The 13,677-nt window shown below is 55.3% G+C and overlaps 3 protein-coding genes across 6 annotated transcripts; 2 read left to right on the top strand and 1 right to left on the bottom strand.

Annotated features, from left to right (window-relative positions):
• Positions 1-4,058, top strand: DHPS (deoxyhypusine synthase). Of its 3 annotated transcripts, none has more exons than XM_081091441.1 (9): positions 1-367; positions 972-1,136; positions 1,380-1,501; positions 1,583-1,679; positions 1,760-1,846; positions 2,331-2,436; positions 2,513-2,616; positions 3,658-3,783; positions 3,867-4,058. In XM_081091441.1, the coding sequence occupies exons 1-9, from the start codon at positions 161-163 to the stop codon at positions 3,960-3,962; spliced, it is 1,110 nt and encodes a 369-aa protein (XP_080947567.1). In that variant the 5' UTR covers positions 1-160; the 3' UTR covers positions 3,963-4,058. The 3 variants fall into 3 exon arrangements, with proteins under 3 accessions (XP_080947567.1, XP_080947569.1, XP_080947568.1); XM_081091443.1 differs by having other exon boundaries at positions 5-367; positions 1,380-1,482; XM_081091442.1 differs by lacking the exon at positions 1-367 and adding an exon at positions 611-781.
• On the bottom strand, positions 3,961-8,232 carry WDR83 (WD repeat domain 83). Of its 2 annotated transcripts, XM_081091445.1 has the most exons (9): positions 8,050-8,232; positions 7,846-7,966; positions 7,660-7,765; positions 7,357-7,405; positions 7,149-7,275; positions 5,736-5,803; positions 5,534-5,642; positions 5,331-5,445; positions 3,961-4,252 (listed from the first exon to the last, which is right to left on the bottom strand). In XM_081091445.1, the coding sequence occupies exons 1-9, from the start codon at positions 8,150-8,152 to the stop codon at positions 4,103-4,105; spliced, it is 948 nt and encodes a 315-aa protein (XP_080947571.1). In that variant the 5' UTR covers positions 8,153-8,232; the 3' UTR covers positions 3,961-4,102. The 2 variants fall into 2 exon arrangements, with proteins under 2 accessions (XP_080947571.1, XP_080947570.1); XM_081091444.1 differs by having other exon boundaries at positions 3,967-4,252; positions 5,534-5,803; positions 8,050-8,200.
• An 89-nt stretch (positions 8,233-8,321) lies between these two features.
• On the top strand, positions 8,322-9,795 carry WDR83OS (WD repeat domain 83 opposite strand). The gene is made up of 4 exons (XM_081091446.1): positions 8,322-8,527; positions 8,643-8,748; positions 9,213-9,310; positions 9,406-9,795. Exons 1-4 carry the CDS (start codon positions 8,478-8,480, stop codon positions 9,470-9,472), a joined length of 321 nt encoding a protein of 106 aa, XP_080947572.1. The 5' UTR covers positions 8,322-8,477; the 3' UTR covers positions 9,473-9,795.
• Positions 9,796-13,677: the final 3,882 nt, after the last annotated feature.

Here is a 13,677-nt window from a genome sequence, read left to right as displayed (position 1 = left end):
CGAAGAAGGCCATGTGACTAAACAACTTCCGGTCTCCCTCTCCCGTTTTTCTCCGAGCCCTGTTTGCTGTGCTCTTGTGGAGAAGCGCGTGCCAGGTACAGCGTTTGCGGCCCCTGAAGGCTGGCCTGGGACTGCTCTGGTCCGCGCGCGGCGGCGGAGCATGGAGGGCCCCCCGGAAGGGGAGGCGCCGGCGGCGGCGCGGGCCGCGGTGCTTCAGCACAGCTCGGCGCTGCCGTCCGAGAGCGCCCAGGTCCGGGGCTACGACTTCAACCGTGGCGTGGACTACCGCGCGATGCTGGCAGCCTTCGGCACCACTGGTTTCCAGGCCACCAACTTCGGCCGCGCGGTGCATCAAATCAATGCCATGGTGAGGCGGGGGCGGGGCTGCCAGAGTTTGGGGGCGTGGCCTCTGGTGGAACCAACACGGTGCAGTCCCTGGGGGGCGGGGCTTACCTGAGAAAGAGGCGCGTCCTTCGTAGGGGCGGCCCAATAGTTGGAGAGGTGGGCCATACCGGGGGTGGAGTGTCTGTGTTTAAGAGAGGAAGTTGCCCCCCCCTCCCACCCCCCAGCAGCGATATCCTAGCATCAATAAGGGGCGGGGACTGACTCTAGGCAGAGGGCGGTTTATAGTCTTTATGCTCTGAAGTGGAAGGAGCCCAGGGCTAGACCGCGGCCTGGAAGGAGGCATTGGAAGAGCCTAAGTCAGGGCAAGGCCTTGGATTTGCTCCTCCCAGCGGAAAGGCGGCTGAATCCTGCAAAGATGCTCTGATTCCCGAGTGAGGCAAGCGAGGGTGTGCCGCAGAGCCAGCCTGTGAAAGGGGCGGAGTTGCACTCCCTCCCCTGGTTCCTGGTATAAGGGGTCCTCTTTCCGAGTGGGCAGGGCCTGGGGGCGGAGTGTAATCCTGAAAACCACGGGGGTCGTTGGGCTGGAGTTTGGGTCCAGAGGTTAATTTGGCTCCTCTCTCGCACAGATAGAGAAGAAGCTGGAGCCTCTGCCGCAGGATGAAGACCAGCACGAAGACCTGACCCAGAGCCGCCGCCCACTCACCGGCTGCACCATTTTCCTGGGCTACACGTCCAACCTCATCAGTTCAGGCATCCGTGAGACCATCCGCTATCTCGTGCAGCACAACATGGTGAGGAGCTGATGGGGTGGGCTGTGGCCTTGACCTCTCTGGGGTCAGTGGGCAATAAGATCACTGGTATTTTAGTAAGATAGAGAGATGTGGGCCAATTCTAAGCAGAGGGACAGGATTGAGTTTTGTTTCGCAGCAGACATTCCTGTAAAGTTACTAGATGGGGGCTGGGAGTTAGGAGCCCTGCCCAGAATGAGGGCAGGGTCCGCCTATCTGGGCCAACCTCATTGCATGTGGCTGCAGGTGGATGTCTTGGTTACTACGGCTGGGGGCGTGGAGGAGGATCTCATCAAGTGCCTGGCACCCACATACCTGGGCGAGTTCAGCCTCAGGGGGAAGGAGCTACGTGAGAACGGGATTAACAGGTGGGGGGCCTAAGTGGTGTTGGGCAGGGGAGCTGGACTGAGGGTCCTGGGGCCTGATGCCTATCTGCCTCCTGTCTCCAGGATTGGGAACCTGCTGGTGCCCAATGACAATTACTGCAAGTTTGAGGACTGGCTAATGCCCATTCTGGACCAGATGGTGCTGGAGCAGAATACAGAGGTGGGGCTGCGACAACTGGGGGGCTGGCATGGTGGCAGTAAGGGAAGGCACCACTGGCTGAAGCTCATGTCCCCTCCCAGGGTGTGAAGTGGACGCCTTCCAAGATGATTGCCCGCCTCGGCAAGGAGATCAACCACCCAGAGTCAGTGTATTACTGGGCCCAGAAGGTGAGGGCTGGACTCGTTTCACCTTCACAGTCACCTAGGGAGTCAGTCCTGTTCTCATCACCTTCACTCTTCGATGAGGAATTTCAGATACAGGCTCAGCAGCTTTTCTGAGGTCACACAGCCATTGACTGTGGTCCTCATATCCTGGCTCTGCTCCTACACCACCTGGGAGCAGTTGGTGCAGTGCCAGGGCCCACTGCTCCTCAGAGGCTATGACGTCCAGCAATGGGAACAGTAACAGCCTGCCATTCTCTATGTGCTGGGCATGGTCCTAAGTGTTTTGGGTGGGTTTTCTTATAAATGCTTCCTCATCTGTGAGGGAGGTACTGCTGTTACTGTCATTTTACAGTCAAGGAAACTGAGGCCCAGAAAAGTTAAACACCATGCCCAGAATCAGGCAGAGAGGGGATGCTGCCAGAATGGGGACCAGCCTCTCCCCACCAGGATCTGACTCCTGCTGCTGTCCTGTCCTGCACTCCCCCAGAACCACATCCCCGTATTGAGCCCGGCACTCACAGATGGCTCGCTGGGCGACATGATCTTTTTCCATTCCTACAAGAACCCGGGCCTGGTCTTGGACATCGTGGAGGGTGAGGTGCGGGGGCCAGAGGAGTCGGGGAGGAGGGCTGGCTGGTCCCGGGGCCTGATCACAGTTCTCTTCCCCAGATCTGAGGCTCATCAACACACAGGCCATCTTTGCCAAGCGCTCTGGCATGATCATCCTGGGTGGGGGTTTGATCAAGCACCACATCGCAAATGCCAACCTCATGGTGAGTGGGGATGGAGCACCTGGTCCCTAGTGTGGGGGTGGCACTTGGGTCTGCCATGTAGCGATGTATGTGTGCTAGGCCTAGGCCCATGCTGGAGACACAGCCACGGACAGGCCAGGACCCCTGCCTTCCTGGGACTGAGGTTTTAGTCGGGGGAGACAGACAGTAAGTTAGGTGGCAGTCACTGCCATGGAGAAAAACGAGGGATGACAAGATGGTAATAAAAAGGTACACTGTTCCAAAAAGGGAAGCCTTTCTGGGAAATGTGACCTGTGAATAGAGCAAATTCAGTAGATGTCGCCCCTGGGCCATGCGGTTGCCTTGAGGAAGAGGTCCCAGCAGAGGGAACAGCCAGTGTAAAGGCTCTGAGGCTGAAATTAGGAACAGCTAGGAGGCCTGTGAAGGAGGGAGAGTGGGAGGTGTGAGGCCAGACTTGCAGGGCCCTGAGGGCTGTGACTCAGGTGCTCACAGGTGCCCTCTGGCTGCTGCAGGGGGAACAACTAGGGCCAGGACCAGGGTAGGGACCAAGGCAGGGAAGAAGTGTTTGGGTTCAGAGGTCTTCTAAAGGTAGAGTTGGTGAGCCCCGACCGGTTTGGCTCAGTGGATAGAGCGTCGGCCTGTGGACTGAAGGGTCCCAGGTTCGATTCCAGTTAAGGGCATGTACCTTGGTTGCGGGCACATCCCCAGTGGGGGGTGTGCAGGAGGCAGCTGATCGATGTTTCTCTCTCATCGATGTTTCTAACTCTCTATCCCTCTCCCTTCCTCTCTGTAAAAAATCAATAAAGTATATTAAAAAATAAATAAAGATAGAGTTGGTGGCAGATGTGAGAGGGTTATTGCTCTCTAGATTGGTCTGGGGCAAGACTACCTATCATTTGCCCAGTAACTCTCCAACCCCTAACTGCCCAGCACTGATGTAGGACCCGTCCCTTGCAGAGTGGCCACCAAGGGGTCCTCCTTTATCTAGGACACAGGCTCAGCTTCTCTAGCTGCAGTGCCCTGCCTCTATATGTGTCTGTCTGTCTGTCTCCCCGCCCGCAGCGGAACGGGGCTGACTATGCTGTCTACATCAACACGGCCCAGGAGTTTGATGGCTCTGACTCTGGTGCCCGGCCGGACGAAGCTGTCTCTTGGGGCAAGATCAAGATGGATGCAGAGCCTGTCAAGGTGAGGGCCGGCCAGCCTGCTGGGGTGTAGGATCTCCCGAGCTATAGCTCTGGGTCCTGTGGTTACCTGGGTCCCCTCCACAGGTCTATGCTGATGCCTCCCTGGTCTTCCCCTTGCTTGTGGCTGAAACCTTTGCCCAGAAGGTAGATGCCTTCATGCCTGAGAAGAACAAAGACTGACAGTGGTGGCCCTCCCCCTATTTATTTGTTTTCAGACCCGGCCCCTCCCCCACTCCTTGGTCAGTAGCACGTCTGGAATAAACGGTCTCAGTGGTCCAGAGTCTGCACCTGTGTCCTTAGTGGTGGTGGGTCCCCTGGCCTCAACCTGTGCCACCCTCAGTCTCGTAGGCCTCTTCCCGCCAGCAGTGGATGCTGCCCCCCATGGCAGTCAGCAGGCAGGGCTCTGTGGGGTGGTAGGCCAGTGACTGCACCACACCAGGACCCACCTGCAGGGCCAGGGCCAGGACACCCTGTGGAACAAGGAGGGAGGGGGGAGCAGTTATCAGTGAGCCTCCCATCCTGACCTTCAGCCATCTGCTTCTAAAGGCTTTCCAGTCACTGCAAACCTAGGCTGCCCAAAAATGAGCCTCTCAGTGGCTCCGTCCTTCCAGGTGTTCAAGCCAAAACCTTGGGCGTCTTTTTCACACCTCACATCCCTTTATCTGTAAATCCTCTTGGTTCTGCCTTTAGACCAGCAGTGGTCCATGAGGCTCTAAAGGTTGGCGACCACTGCTTTAGACTATACTCAGAGGCCACCACCTCGCTGTGAGCCGTTATGTCCGGCTTTCAGCTGCCCTCCCCCGGCCGCCATAGGGGCTCTACAGGTCTACTTGGCAGCATCAGTGTTTGCACTTCATCAACCCGCAGACACAGCAGCTCCACACATACGGTTTCTCCAGGAGGCCCCGGTTCCTCTTTTCCTGAAATGTCCCCTTCCTTCAGTGTGACCTCTGCTCTATCAGACCCTCAAGAAGTAGGCAGAATATTGGCTCTTTCTTAGTCCCCCTCAAGTTCCCTCCATCCTCTTAAGGGACTGACTTCCCCTGGCCAAGCCCCAGCACCCACATCTTCTTCCATGAGACTCTCTAGCCCTGAATCCCCTAAGCCCAGCCTGTCTGTTCTCAGCCTGATGCCACCACCAGGCTGGGACACATCAGGATACGGCTCACAGGGCTTGGGGCTAGAAACCACAGGGATGCTCAGAAGTAGCTCAGGTTTCCTGAAAAACTACGGCCTCATCTCCCCCAGGGTTAGATGTCGCGGTTGGTTCCCCCACCCTCAAGGTCAGTCCCAGTGGCTCAGCCTGGCATTGGTGGCCCTGCCTGACGTGGCTCCTGCTGCTGCCACTGCCATCCTGAAGTGCTGCTGTTTCCTGACCATCGCGTGCCACGCCTAGTAGCCTTAGCACATACTGTTCCCTTTGCTGGAATGCCTTTCCTGCCCTCTCCTTCTAGCCACTGTTCTAATAGCACTCCCTTTTCCCGGTCTGGGAATGACTGAGGTGAAGGCAAAGTGGGGACAGTGCAGTGTGGGGGTGGAGAGGCTCACCTCCACCAGGTCCCAAAAGAACACCTTCCCATCCTCGGAGCAGCTGACCACGTGCGTGTCACGCTCACTCAGGCAGCAGTCCAGCTTGTACTCCTGGTTCTTATGGCCTGTGTACCTGGGGGTGGATGGGATCAGTGGGGCTCGGGCCTTACCAGAGGCAAAGGTAGGGGAGGGGGAGGGGCCCCACAACCCCAAGGACTCACTCCCCTAGCAGCTCCCCTGTGTCCTTGTCTAGAAGCCTCAACGTGGAGTCCAGGCTGGACACCAGGGTGCACTGGCCATCCCGGCTGAAGCAGGTGCAAGTGATGGGGCCTGGGGGGAGGGGAGAGGTGGACAGGCACGTGGGATGGGGCCCCTTTTGCTGCCTCTGCCTCCCCTGCTGCCCCACAGCCTGGCCACACTCACTGCCCACGTAGTCTGAGAAGAGCTGTCCCATCCTCAGGTCATAGCGCCTGACCCGGCCGTCCACGGAGCTGCAAGAGAGGGTGGATCCGATTAAAGTTTCCACTGGGGCCAGTGGCTCCATGGCTCTAGGTAACCTGTGTCCCTCTACACTTGCACCTGGCCAGGGCCCTCAGGACAAGGCCGAGCCCATCCTTTCTGTGCACCCCTCACTGTCACACTCCCTTCTCAGGGCTGGCCAGTTTTCTCAGTGTTGATCTGTGGACTACAGGGTCGAGGGTTCAATTCTGGATCAAGGCTCATACCTCAGTTGTAGTTCCCCAGCCCTGGTAGGGGTGAGTTCAGAAGGCAACCAATCGATCTCTCTCACATCGATGTTTTTTTCTGTCTCTCCTCCCTCCCACCCTCTCTAAAAATCAATGGGGAAAATGTCCTTGGGTGAGGATTAACAAAAGGAAAAAAAGGAAGCATGCACTGAAGTGAATTCATGAGGGGAATTCTGAGGCACCGTCTTTGAGACCCAGACCCAGGGACCATTAGGAACAACTCAGTTCGTTTCTGATAGGCATCGAGCATCCTCTCTGGGCCAGATTCTACAGCAGGAAGGGATGGCTTGGGACACAGCTTCGAGCCAGGAGACATTTCTGGAGCCTCACTGACTGAGGGTAATATAGGAAGTCCTTCCCAAGGTGACATCTGAACCGGGACTTGAAGGACGAGATGGGAAGATGCGTGGGAATGGCCAGTCAACAGGCTGGACAGTCCAAACTCCCCCCATGGTGGGAATGGCACTCTCCTGGGCTGTGGCAACATGTGAGCAGCTCTGCATGGGATTTTTTTCTTTTTTAAATGTCAAGTTTGTGGCCGAAGCCGGTTTGGCTCAGTGGATAGAGCGTCGGCCTGCGGACTGAGGGGTCCCAGGTTCGATTCCGGTCAGGGGCATGTACCTGGGTTGCGGGCATATCCCCAGTGGGAGATGTGCAGGAGGCAGCTGATCGATGTTTCTCTCTCATCGATGTTTCTAACTCTCTGTCTCTCTCCCTTCCTCTCTGTAAAAAATCAATAAAATATATTTAAAAAAAAATATCAAGTTTGTGGGCAGGAATTTCTTCCCTATTTCCCTGTCTTATTCACTGCTACATGCTCATTGCCTAAAAACGTGGCCCGTGGGAGGGGCTCAAAAACACTTGCAGTAAATAGCTGAAAGGCAGTCCAGGCAGAGGAAGAGCAGCGGCAAAGCACGCTTGGCATATCTCCCTGAAAGGAGGCTGGAAATCATAGAAGCTGAGAGGCCAGCAAGGACCAGACTGTGCGGGGGCTTGGGAGGCAGTGAGGCGGGTAGACTTAAGCACAGAGGCAGCTGTGACAGGCAGGGGAACCGGGGAGGGGCAATGGTCTAGCTCTAGCTCCACTCACCCTGCCAGGACCTCATGGTCTGACACCTTCACACTGGATACACCATCCTTGGCTTCGTCCAGCTTCTGCACTGGGTCCGGCCTCCGAGAGCGGCAGTCCCAGCAGCGGATGGTGGAATCGATAGAGCCTGTGAGGCCAGCAGGAAGGTGAGGTCAGGTTTTGGGGGCAGGGGCTCCCCTGGGCGCCCCTGCCTCGGCCACGCACTCACCTGACAGGATGACCGTGGCCTCTTCATTAAACTGCACCGTATTCACCTTCTGAGAAACAGGAACGACCACTCAGAGGTGGCCGGTCTTTGAAGGACTGGGATAAAGACCGCGTTCCCAGTGCAGATTAAAGTGAGGACAAAAGCTAGGGGTACGGGAGGTGAGAGGTTTTGAGGTGCTGCAAGCAAGGGGCCTGTGAATGCGCTGTAATGTGTGTGTGGGAGGGTACCTGTCACCCCTGCACACTAATGCGGGTCCCCTCCGCTACCCACGCCCTAATGAGGCTTCTTTCTGCTTGTGCTCACCCCTGCGTGACCCCGGAATTTCCGCACGACCTGCCCGGAGGCCACATCCCACAGCACCACCGCCTTGTCCCCGCCGCCGGAGCAGAGATTGCTGTTGTCAAAGGAACTGGGGGGCAGGGGCGGGAAGGTCAGCATCGACCTGGGGTCCCCGCCTCAACGCCCCTTCCCGGCCTGGCCCCGGCTCACCCGGCCGCGTCCAGCACCTCGTAGCCGTGGCCGCTGTACGTCCGCAGCAGCGTCGCCCGCAGCGGGTTCCACAGCTTCAGGGTCTTGTCGCTGCCGCACGTCAGGCAGTAGTTGCCGTCCACTTGGGAAGACCAGGCGGGGGTTACCGGGCTGCCGACCTCGAGAGGCCACAGGCCGACCCGGAACGAAGACGAGGGCGCTCACCATTAAATCGCACTGCTCGCACCGCTCCCTGCCCGCAGTCCAGCGTCTTCAACCGTTTCTGCGGCAGCACCGGGCCACGCGGCTTGGGCTCAGGGAAAGACATGGCCCCGGGATGCCTTCCTCGCCGCCTTCCATCTGTCTGGACCGGTTTCCGAGCGTCTCTCGCTTGGTGCAACCTTATTATTGTCCCTGCGGTCTACTTCCGGTTCCCCATTTCCGGGCTCACAGTTTCGGCTTTTTGGAGGTAATGTTGGAAAATACAATTGCTGCTGGCTGCCTCTAGGTTCCAGGTTTCTCCTTCCACTACCTGGGCCCCGCCGCTAGGTACGGAAGGGCGAGGGCTGCGGGTGTGACTGTAAAAAGCACCGTCCGTTTCCACGCCGGAAGGGGCCACTCCGGCGGCGGAAGAGGGACGTCCCCGACTCGCTATGTCCACGAACAACATGTCGGACCCGCGGAGGCCGAACAAAGTGCTGAGGTAGGGACCCCGGCGTCGTGGGAACGAGGCTCGGACTGTGGGTCGGGGCCATAGGGAAGCACTTGTCCATCCGGGGGCGGGACGTGAGTGCCCCTGACCCTCAATCCCGCCGCAGGTACAAGCCTCCGCCGAGCGAGTGTAACCCGGCCTTGGACGACCCGACGCCGGACTACATGAACCTGCTCGGCATGATCTTCAGCATGTGCGGCCTCATGCTGAAGGTGGGCAGGGCTGCGTGTCTCTGCTGGGCTGCCAGGCCAGGGGCGGGCTGGGAATGGAGCGGGGCCGGCGCTGAGGGGCGGGGCTGGGGTGACGTTGGATGGAGGAAGCCAAAGGCATCGGGGATTCAGGAATCCGGGTCAGGGTGGGTGTGTGGGAGGGTGGTGTGAGGGTGGGGCCAGACTGTACAGCCACTGGGAGGGGATGGTGGAGAAAGCGGGGTCATGAGCAGGATGGGCTGTGTCGAAGTCTAGTCTTTTTAGGTCTGAGGGTGGGGTCAGAGGCCCTGGCCAGGGGGTAGGGCCAGCAACTCCGCACCTGGAGGAGGCTCTGGGTGGATGAGACTGAGGGGCTCCTGGGGGTCAGGGGGACAAGGTTTACGCTGCCCAGGGGGTGGGAACCGGTGCCCGGGAATGCCCCTTGTCTTCCACTGACCTAACCCACCCATCTGCCTGCCTTTCCCCAGCTGAAGTGGTGCGCTTGGGTTGCTGTCTACTGCTCCTTCATCAGCTTCGCCAACTCCCGGAGCTCTGAAGACACTAAGCAGATGATGAGTAGCTTCATGTGAGGCTGGGCCTGGAGAAGGAGGGACTCTAAGTAAAGGGGGGAGGGCCCAAGCCTTCCCATCTTGACTCACACCTTTCTCCCGTGTCCCCCAGGCTGTCCATCTCTGCCGTGGTGATGTCGTATCTTCAGAACCCTCAGCCCATGACACCCCCTTGGTGACTGATGTCAGCCTAGAGGGGTCACATCCTGGACCTCTCTATACACCTCCCTCCAGGGCTGGGCCTTAGCCGCTCAGCCTCCTGCCCTGCCCTCAGCTGCTGGCTCTCCTGGGTGAGGTAGTCGCAGGGCCCCCAGCTGGTTGGAAGGAACTGGGACCTTTCCCTGGGGTCCCACTTCTACTGGGGCAGGGAGGGGAAAACCCCAGATAGACTCCTGCCCTCCTTCTCCACCCTGGATGCTGCTGGGGGAGAGCTGTCCATGTTTCTAGGTATAAACACTCATTTTCTTGTTGAAACCAGTTCGTAATAAAGATTTGCACTCTGGCTGTTCTCTGAGACCTCTCCTGTGCACTGCGGGTGCTCTCCTGGAAGGGCTCCAGTTCCTCCACTTCCTCAGGCCTGGGGTGAGGCCCCTCTGGAGCCTTCTGCTTCACTTGCTCATTCGCAGCCTTCAGGCCTTAAGTCAGCTGCCGGAGACAGGACAGTGACCCTCACCTCTGGCAACTCAGCAGGTGGCCCTGCTGACCTGAGGAATCTGGGCTTTGGTTTTCTTTTTGTTGTTTGTTGTTAATCCTCACCCCAGGATATGTTTCCATTGATCTTTTGCGAGAGTGGAAGGGAGGAGAGACAGAGAGAGAGAAACATCAATGTGAGATGCGGGGCAAGACTGCAACCAAGGTATGTGCCCTTGATTGGAATCAAACTGGGCCCCCCCAGGCCACAGGCCGATGCTCCATCCACTGAGCCAAACCGGCTAGGGCAGGGCTTTGATTTTCTTACCAAAGGAGTGAGATAACGTCATTGAACTAGATGGACTGATAGGGAATTGGAAAGACATGAAAGACTGTCTTCCCCCAGAGGGGAAGAGACTGTTCCATGACTTGACGGCTATAGGACCTGAGAGCCAGCCTGGACTAGAACGGGGAGATTGCTTAGTAACCCCCCCCCCCCCCCAAGAAAAAGACAACTTTCTGATTGTACTTGATGTTCATTCTGACACAGATCGCCCCTCTTTTGCCTCAGGCTATGTGCCGGTTCCTGGAACAGGTTGTCCTGATATGTTCAAGCATGTGAAGTAATTTCCCCTACCTGATAGCATTCACATGTCAGTGTATATGACTATTCCTCCTTTTACCCTGGACAATTCTTTGGCACCTGCCAAGCAGCATGGGGATCAATTTCAGCTTGCAGCCACTCAAGACACACCTGTATGTCAGTTTCTCTTTGAAAACTATTATTAGAGAGGAGTGGCAGCTTTCTTTGGTCTTTCCCCACCCTCTGCTTTTGGAGGTAGATTTTCAGTCTTGGGGCTTTCCCCTGGGTGTGCGTGTACTAACAATCGGCAAGCCCGCCAGGAGACCAAAGAAATGGGCTTTGGTAAAGGGGGTCGACCTGACCATTGACCTCTATGTGGGGAGGGGTGAGTTGTACGCTAGACACAGTGGACTGCCGCATGAGTACAGGGGCCTCTGAAAATGCTGGCTGGTCTCCTACTTGTTTAAGGACCTGCGCTGTGGCAAGGCAGGAAATCTATGGCTACAACTGTAGGCTGGTCACAGATGCCCACCTAGAGGCAAAAAACAGGGTTAGAAAGGAAAAAGTGAAACTAGAAAAAGATGTCAGAATGTCTACAACTCTGTTAGCATAGGGACTGGCAGATAAAGGCGGGGTGGGCGGCGGGGAAGCTCCTTTGAACAGATCCCACCTCTTTTTTAGAAGCCATATGTTCATGTGTGTCTATATATGTGTTGTTTTGGTGTAGTAGTTTTTACCTGGAAATGGTGTTGCTAACTTGTAAAAGAGCTATGTTTAGTTGGTTTAATGGAATGAAGTGCTTCTATAAATTAAGGATTGGGTATTCTAAAATTCTCAGAAATTAACCCAAATGCTTTCTCAGAATCACATGATCTGGGGAGATCACATGATTTGTCATTAAAGCTAGTTTAAGTGTGTTGTTTTAATTAAAACAGATATGTCTTGCCCGGCTGGTGTGGCTCAGTGGTTGAGCATCGACCTATGAACTAGGTGGTCACGGTTTGATTCCCAGTCAGGGCACATACCCAAGTTTCGAGCTTGATTGCCAGTGTGGGGCATGCAGGAGGCAGCTGATCAATGATTCTCTCTCATCATTAATGTTTCTGTCTCTCTCTCCTCCCTTTTTCTCTGAAGTCAATAAAAATATATTTTTTAAAAAATGGGGTCCTTGCCGAAGTCGGTTTGGCTCAGTGGATGGGGTGTCGGCTTGCGGACTGAGGGGTCCCGGGTTCGGTTCCGGTCGGGGGCATGTGCCTGGGTTGCGGGCACCTCCCCAGTGGGAGATGTGCAGGAGGCAGCTGATCGATGTTTCTCTCTCATCGATGTTTCTAACTCTCTGTCTCTCTCCCTTCCTCTCTGTAAAAGATCAATGGAATATATTTAAAAAAAAAAAATGGGGTCCTTAACAGATTAAGTTACTAACTAGAAAACCAACTTTGGCCAGTATACAAAGGTGTTTTCCCAAGTGTAAATACTCTTAAATGATCAACAGTGGGGCCTATTGCTCTGTATGCCAGGTGGGGAGCTCAAACGAGGCACCCAATATGGTTAAGGGGTGAGAAACAAAGGACACAGTAGTAGTCTGGATGCTTGCCATGGACCAGTGGGCCATGATATTGAAGGCACCAGGCCTTGTCGTCCCTGGAACATTCACTGGAATCTGCAATGGGATACTGCCCTGTGATGGGTTGGTTACTTCATGCACCTGGGGGAGAGGAACTGCTCAGTCTCCCGTAGGACCCTGTTATCCTAATGCAGTCAGGAGCCATGGAGACAGGCTATACTCAGACAGGTACATGCACCATTAAAAGGGGAGAAGGTAGGGGTCCTGATCTAATATAGTCCTCGCCCTATTCACCGCCTTACTTGTTGGTCAGGAAGAGCACCATTTCTTCCTGACCAACAAGTATGGTTTACACAGCCTGGCCAGCTTCCAAACACTGCGGCTATACTAACATCTAAAGATCAGACTGCAAGTATAATTCTCCTAGATCTCCCAATTCAAGTCCCTACTAAATATTTGTCTTTGCCCTAGCCAGTTTGGCTCAGTGGATAGAGTGTCAGCCTTCGGACTGAAGGGTCCCAGGTTCGATTCCAGCCAAGGGTTGCGGGCTCGGTCCCCAGTAGGGGGCGTGCAGGAGGCAGTCAATCAATGATTCTCTCTCATCATTGATGTTTCTATCTCTCTCCCTCTTCCTTCCTCTGAAATCAATAAAGAAATATATTAAAATAAATAAATATTTGTCCTTTTTTTCTTTTTTTTTTAAATTTTCACTTGAGGGTATTTTTCCATTGATTTTTTTTTTTTTTTGAGGGAGTGGAAGAGAGAGGGAAAGACAGAGAGAAATATTGATGTGGATGTGAGAGAAACACATCGATTGGTTGCCCCCTGCATGAGCCTGACCAGGGCCCAGGCTGGGGAGGAGCCTGCAACTGACATAAGGGCCCTTGACTGGAATCAAACCCGGGACCTTCAGTCTTCATGCCGATGCTCTATCCACTGAGCCAAACCAGCCAAGGCTAAATATTCGTCTTTCTGACCTTAGATTTCCTGCTGTTCCTGTAGCAATCCGTTACAGGCCTGTGTATGTGTGTGGTGGAGGGTGGGAGGTGGGGGGGGCCTGTGCCATTATTCAAACTGAATGTTGTGTTCTTATACCAGGTGAATCTGCTAATATTTCTTCTTTGTTAGTACATATGAAAACTCATGTAAATGCCTTAAATGACCCAGCCCAAACCTAAGTGACTTACCCACCGGTTTAGGTCCTGGCAGAGGGGAAGCAAGATGGAAAAAGTTACTAATACTTGGACTGCTTCTTTTAACTGGTCTCTTTTCTTGTATGTGTCGGTACTGTTGCTGCCGACTATGTCTCCAATGAGGTCAACTGGCAACTAAGAGAGCTACTTCCCTGCTACTGAAGCCCCTTGCTGACCACTCAGGGCATCATGGGGAACAGGGGGTCACGTGAGATTGTAAGAGCTGGTCATGACGGGTAGAGTGTGGAGGAGAGACTTCCGTGAAGTTGCCACTGCTGGACCCGAGAGCTGGGCCTGGGCCAGAAGGGGGAGATTGCGTACTGCAATCACTGTCTGACTGTATTTGATGTTCACTCTGACATAAACCAGTACCTCCCCTTGCCCCCTGCTCTGCGCTGGTTCCGGGAACAGGTT

The sequence above is a fragment of the Myotis nattereri genome, assembly GCF_964212035.1.
Source record: "Myotis nattereri genome assembly, chromosome: 5".
Taxonomy (NCBI): domain Eukaryota; kingdom Metazoa; phylum Chordata; class Mammalia; order Chiroptera; family Vespertilionidae; genus Myotis; species Myotis nattereri.
This window is presented reverse-complemented; position numbering and strand designations above follow the sequence as displayed.

Excerpts from the sequence above, each read along its gene's own strand:
- DHPS (XM_081091441.1), top strand. The coding sequence starts at position 161 with ATGGAGGGCCCCCCGGAAGGGGAGGCGCCGGCGGCGGCGCGGGCCGCG. Across the intron at positions 2,617-3,657 it reads TCGCAAATGCCAACCTCATG|CGGAACGGGGCTGACTATGC; the intron begins GTGAGTGGGGAT and ends CCCCGCCCGCAG. Across the intron at positions 3,784-3,866 it reads TGGATGCAGAGCCTGTCAAG|GTCTATGCTGATGCCTCCCT; the intron begins GTGAGGGCCGGC and ends TCCCCTCCACAG.
- WDR83 (XM_081091444.1), bottom strand. The coding sequence starts at position 8,152 with ATGTCTTTCCCTGAGCCCAAGCCGCGTGGCCCGGTGCTGCCGCAGAAA. Across the intron at positions 7,967-8,049 it reads GCGAGCAGTGCGATTTAATG|TGGACGGCAACTACTGCCTG; the intron begins GTGAGCGCCCTC and ends GGTCTTCCCAAG. Across the intron at positions 5,804-7,148 it reads GACCATGAGGTCCTGGCAGG|CTCCGTGGACGGCCGGGTCA; the intron begins GTGAGTGGAGCT and ends CCTCTCTTGCAG.
- WDR83OS (XM_081091446.1), top strand. The coding sequence starts at position 8,478 with ATGTCCACGAACAACATGTCGGACCCGCGGAGGCCGAACAAAGTGCTG. Across the intron at positions 8,528-8,642 it reads AGGCCGAACAAAGTGCTGAG|GTACAAGCCTCCGCCGAGCG; the intron begins GTAGGGACCCCG and ends ATCCCGCCGCAG. Across the intron at positions 9,311-9,405 it reads CAGATGATGAGTAGCTTCAT|GCTGTCCATCTCTGCCGTGG; the intron begins GTGAGGCTGGGC and ends CGTGTCCCCCAG.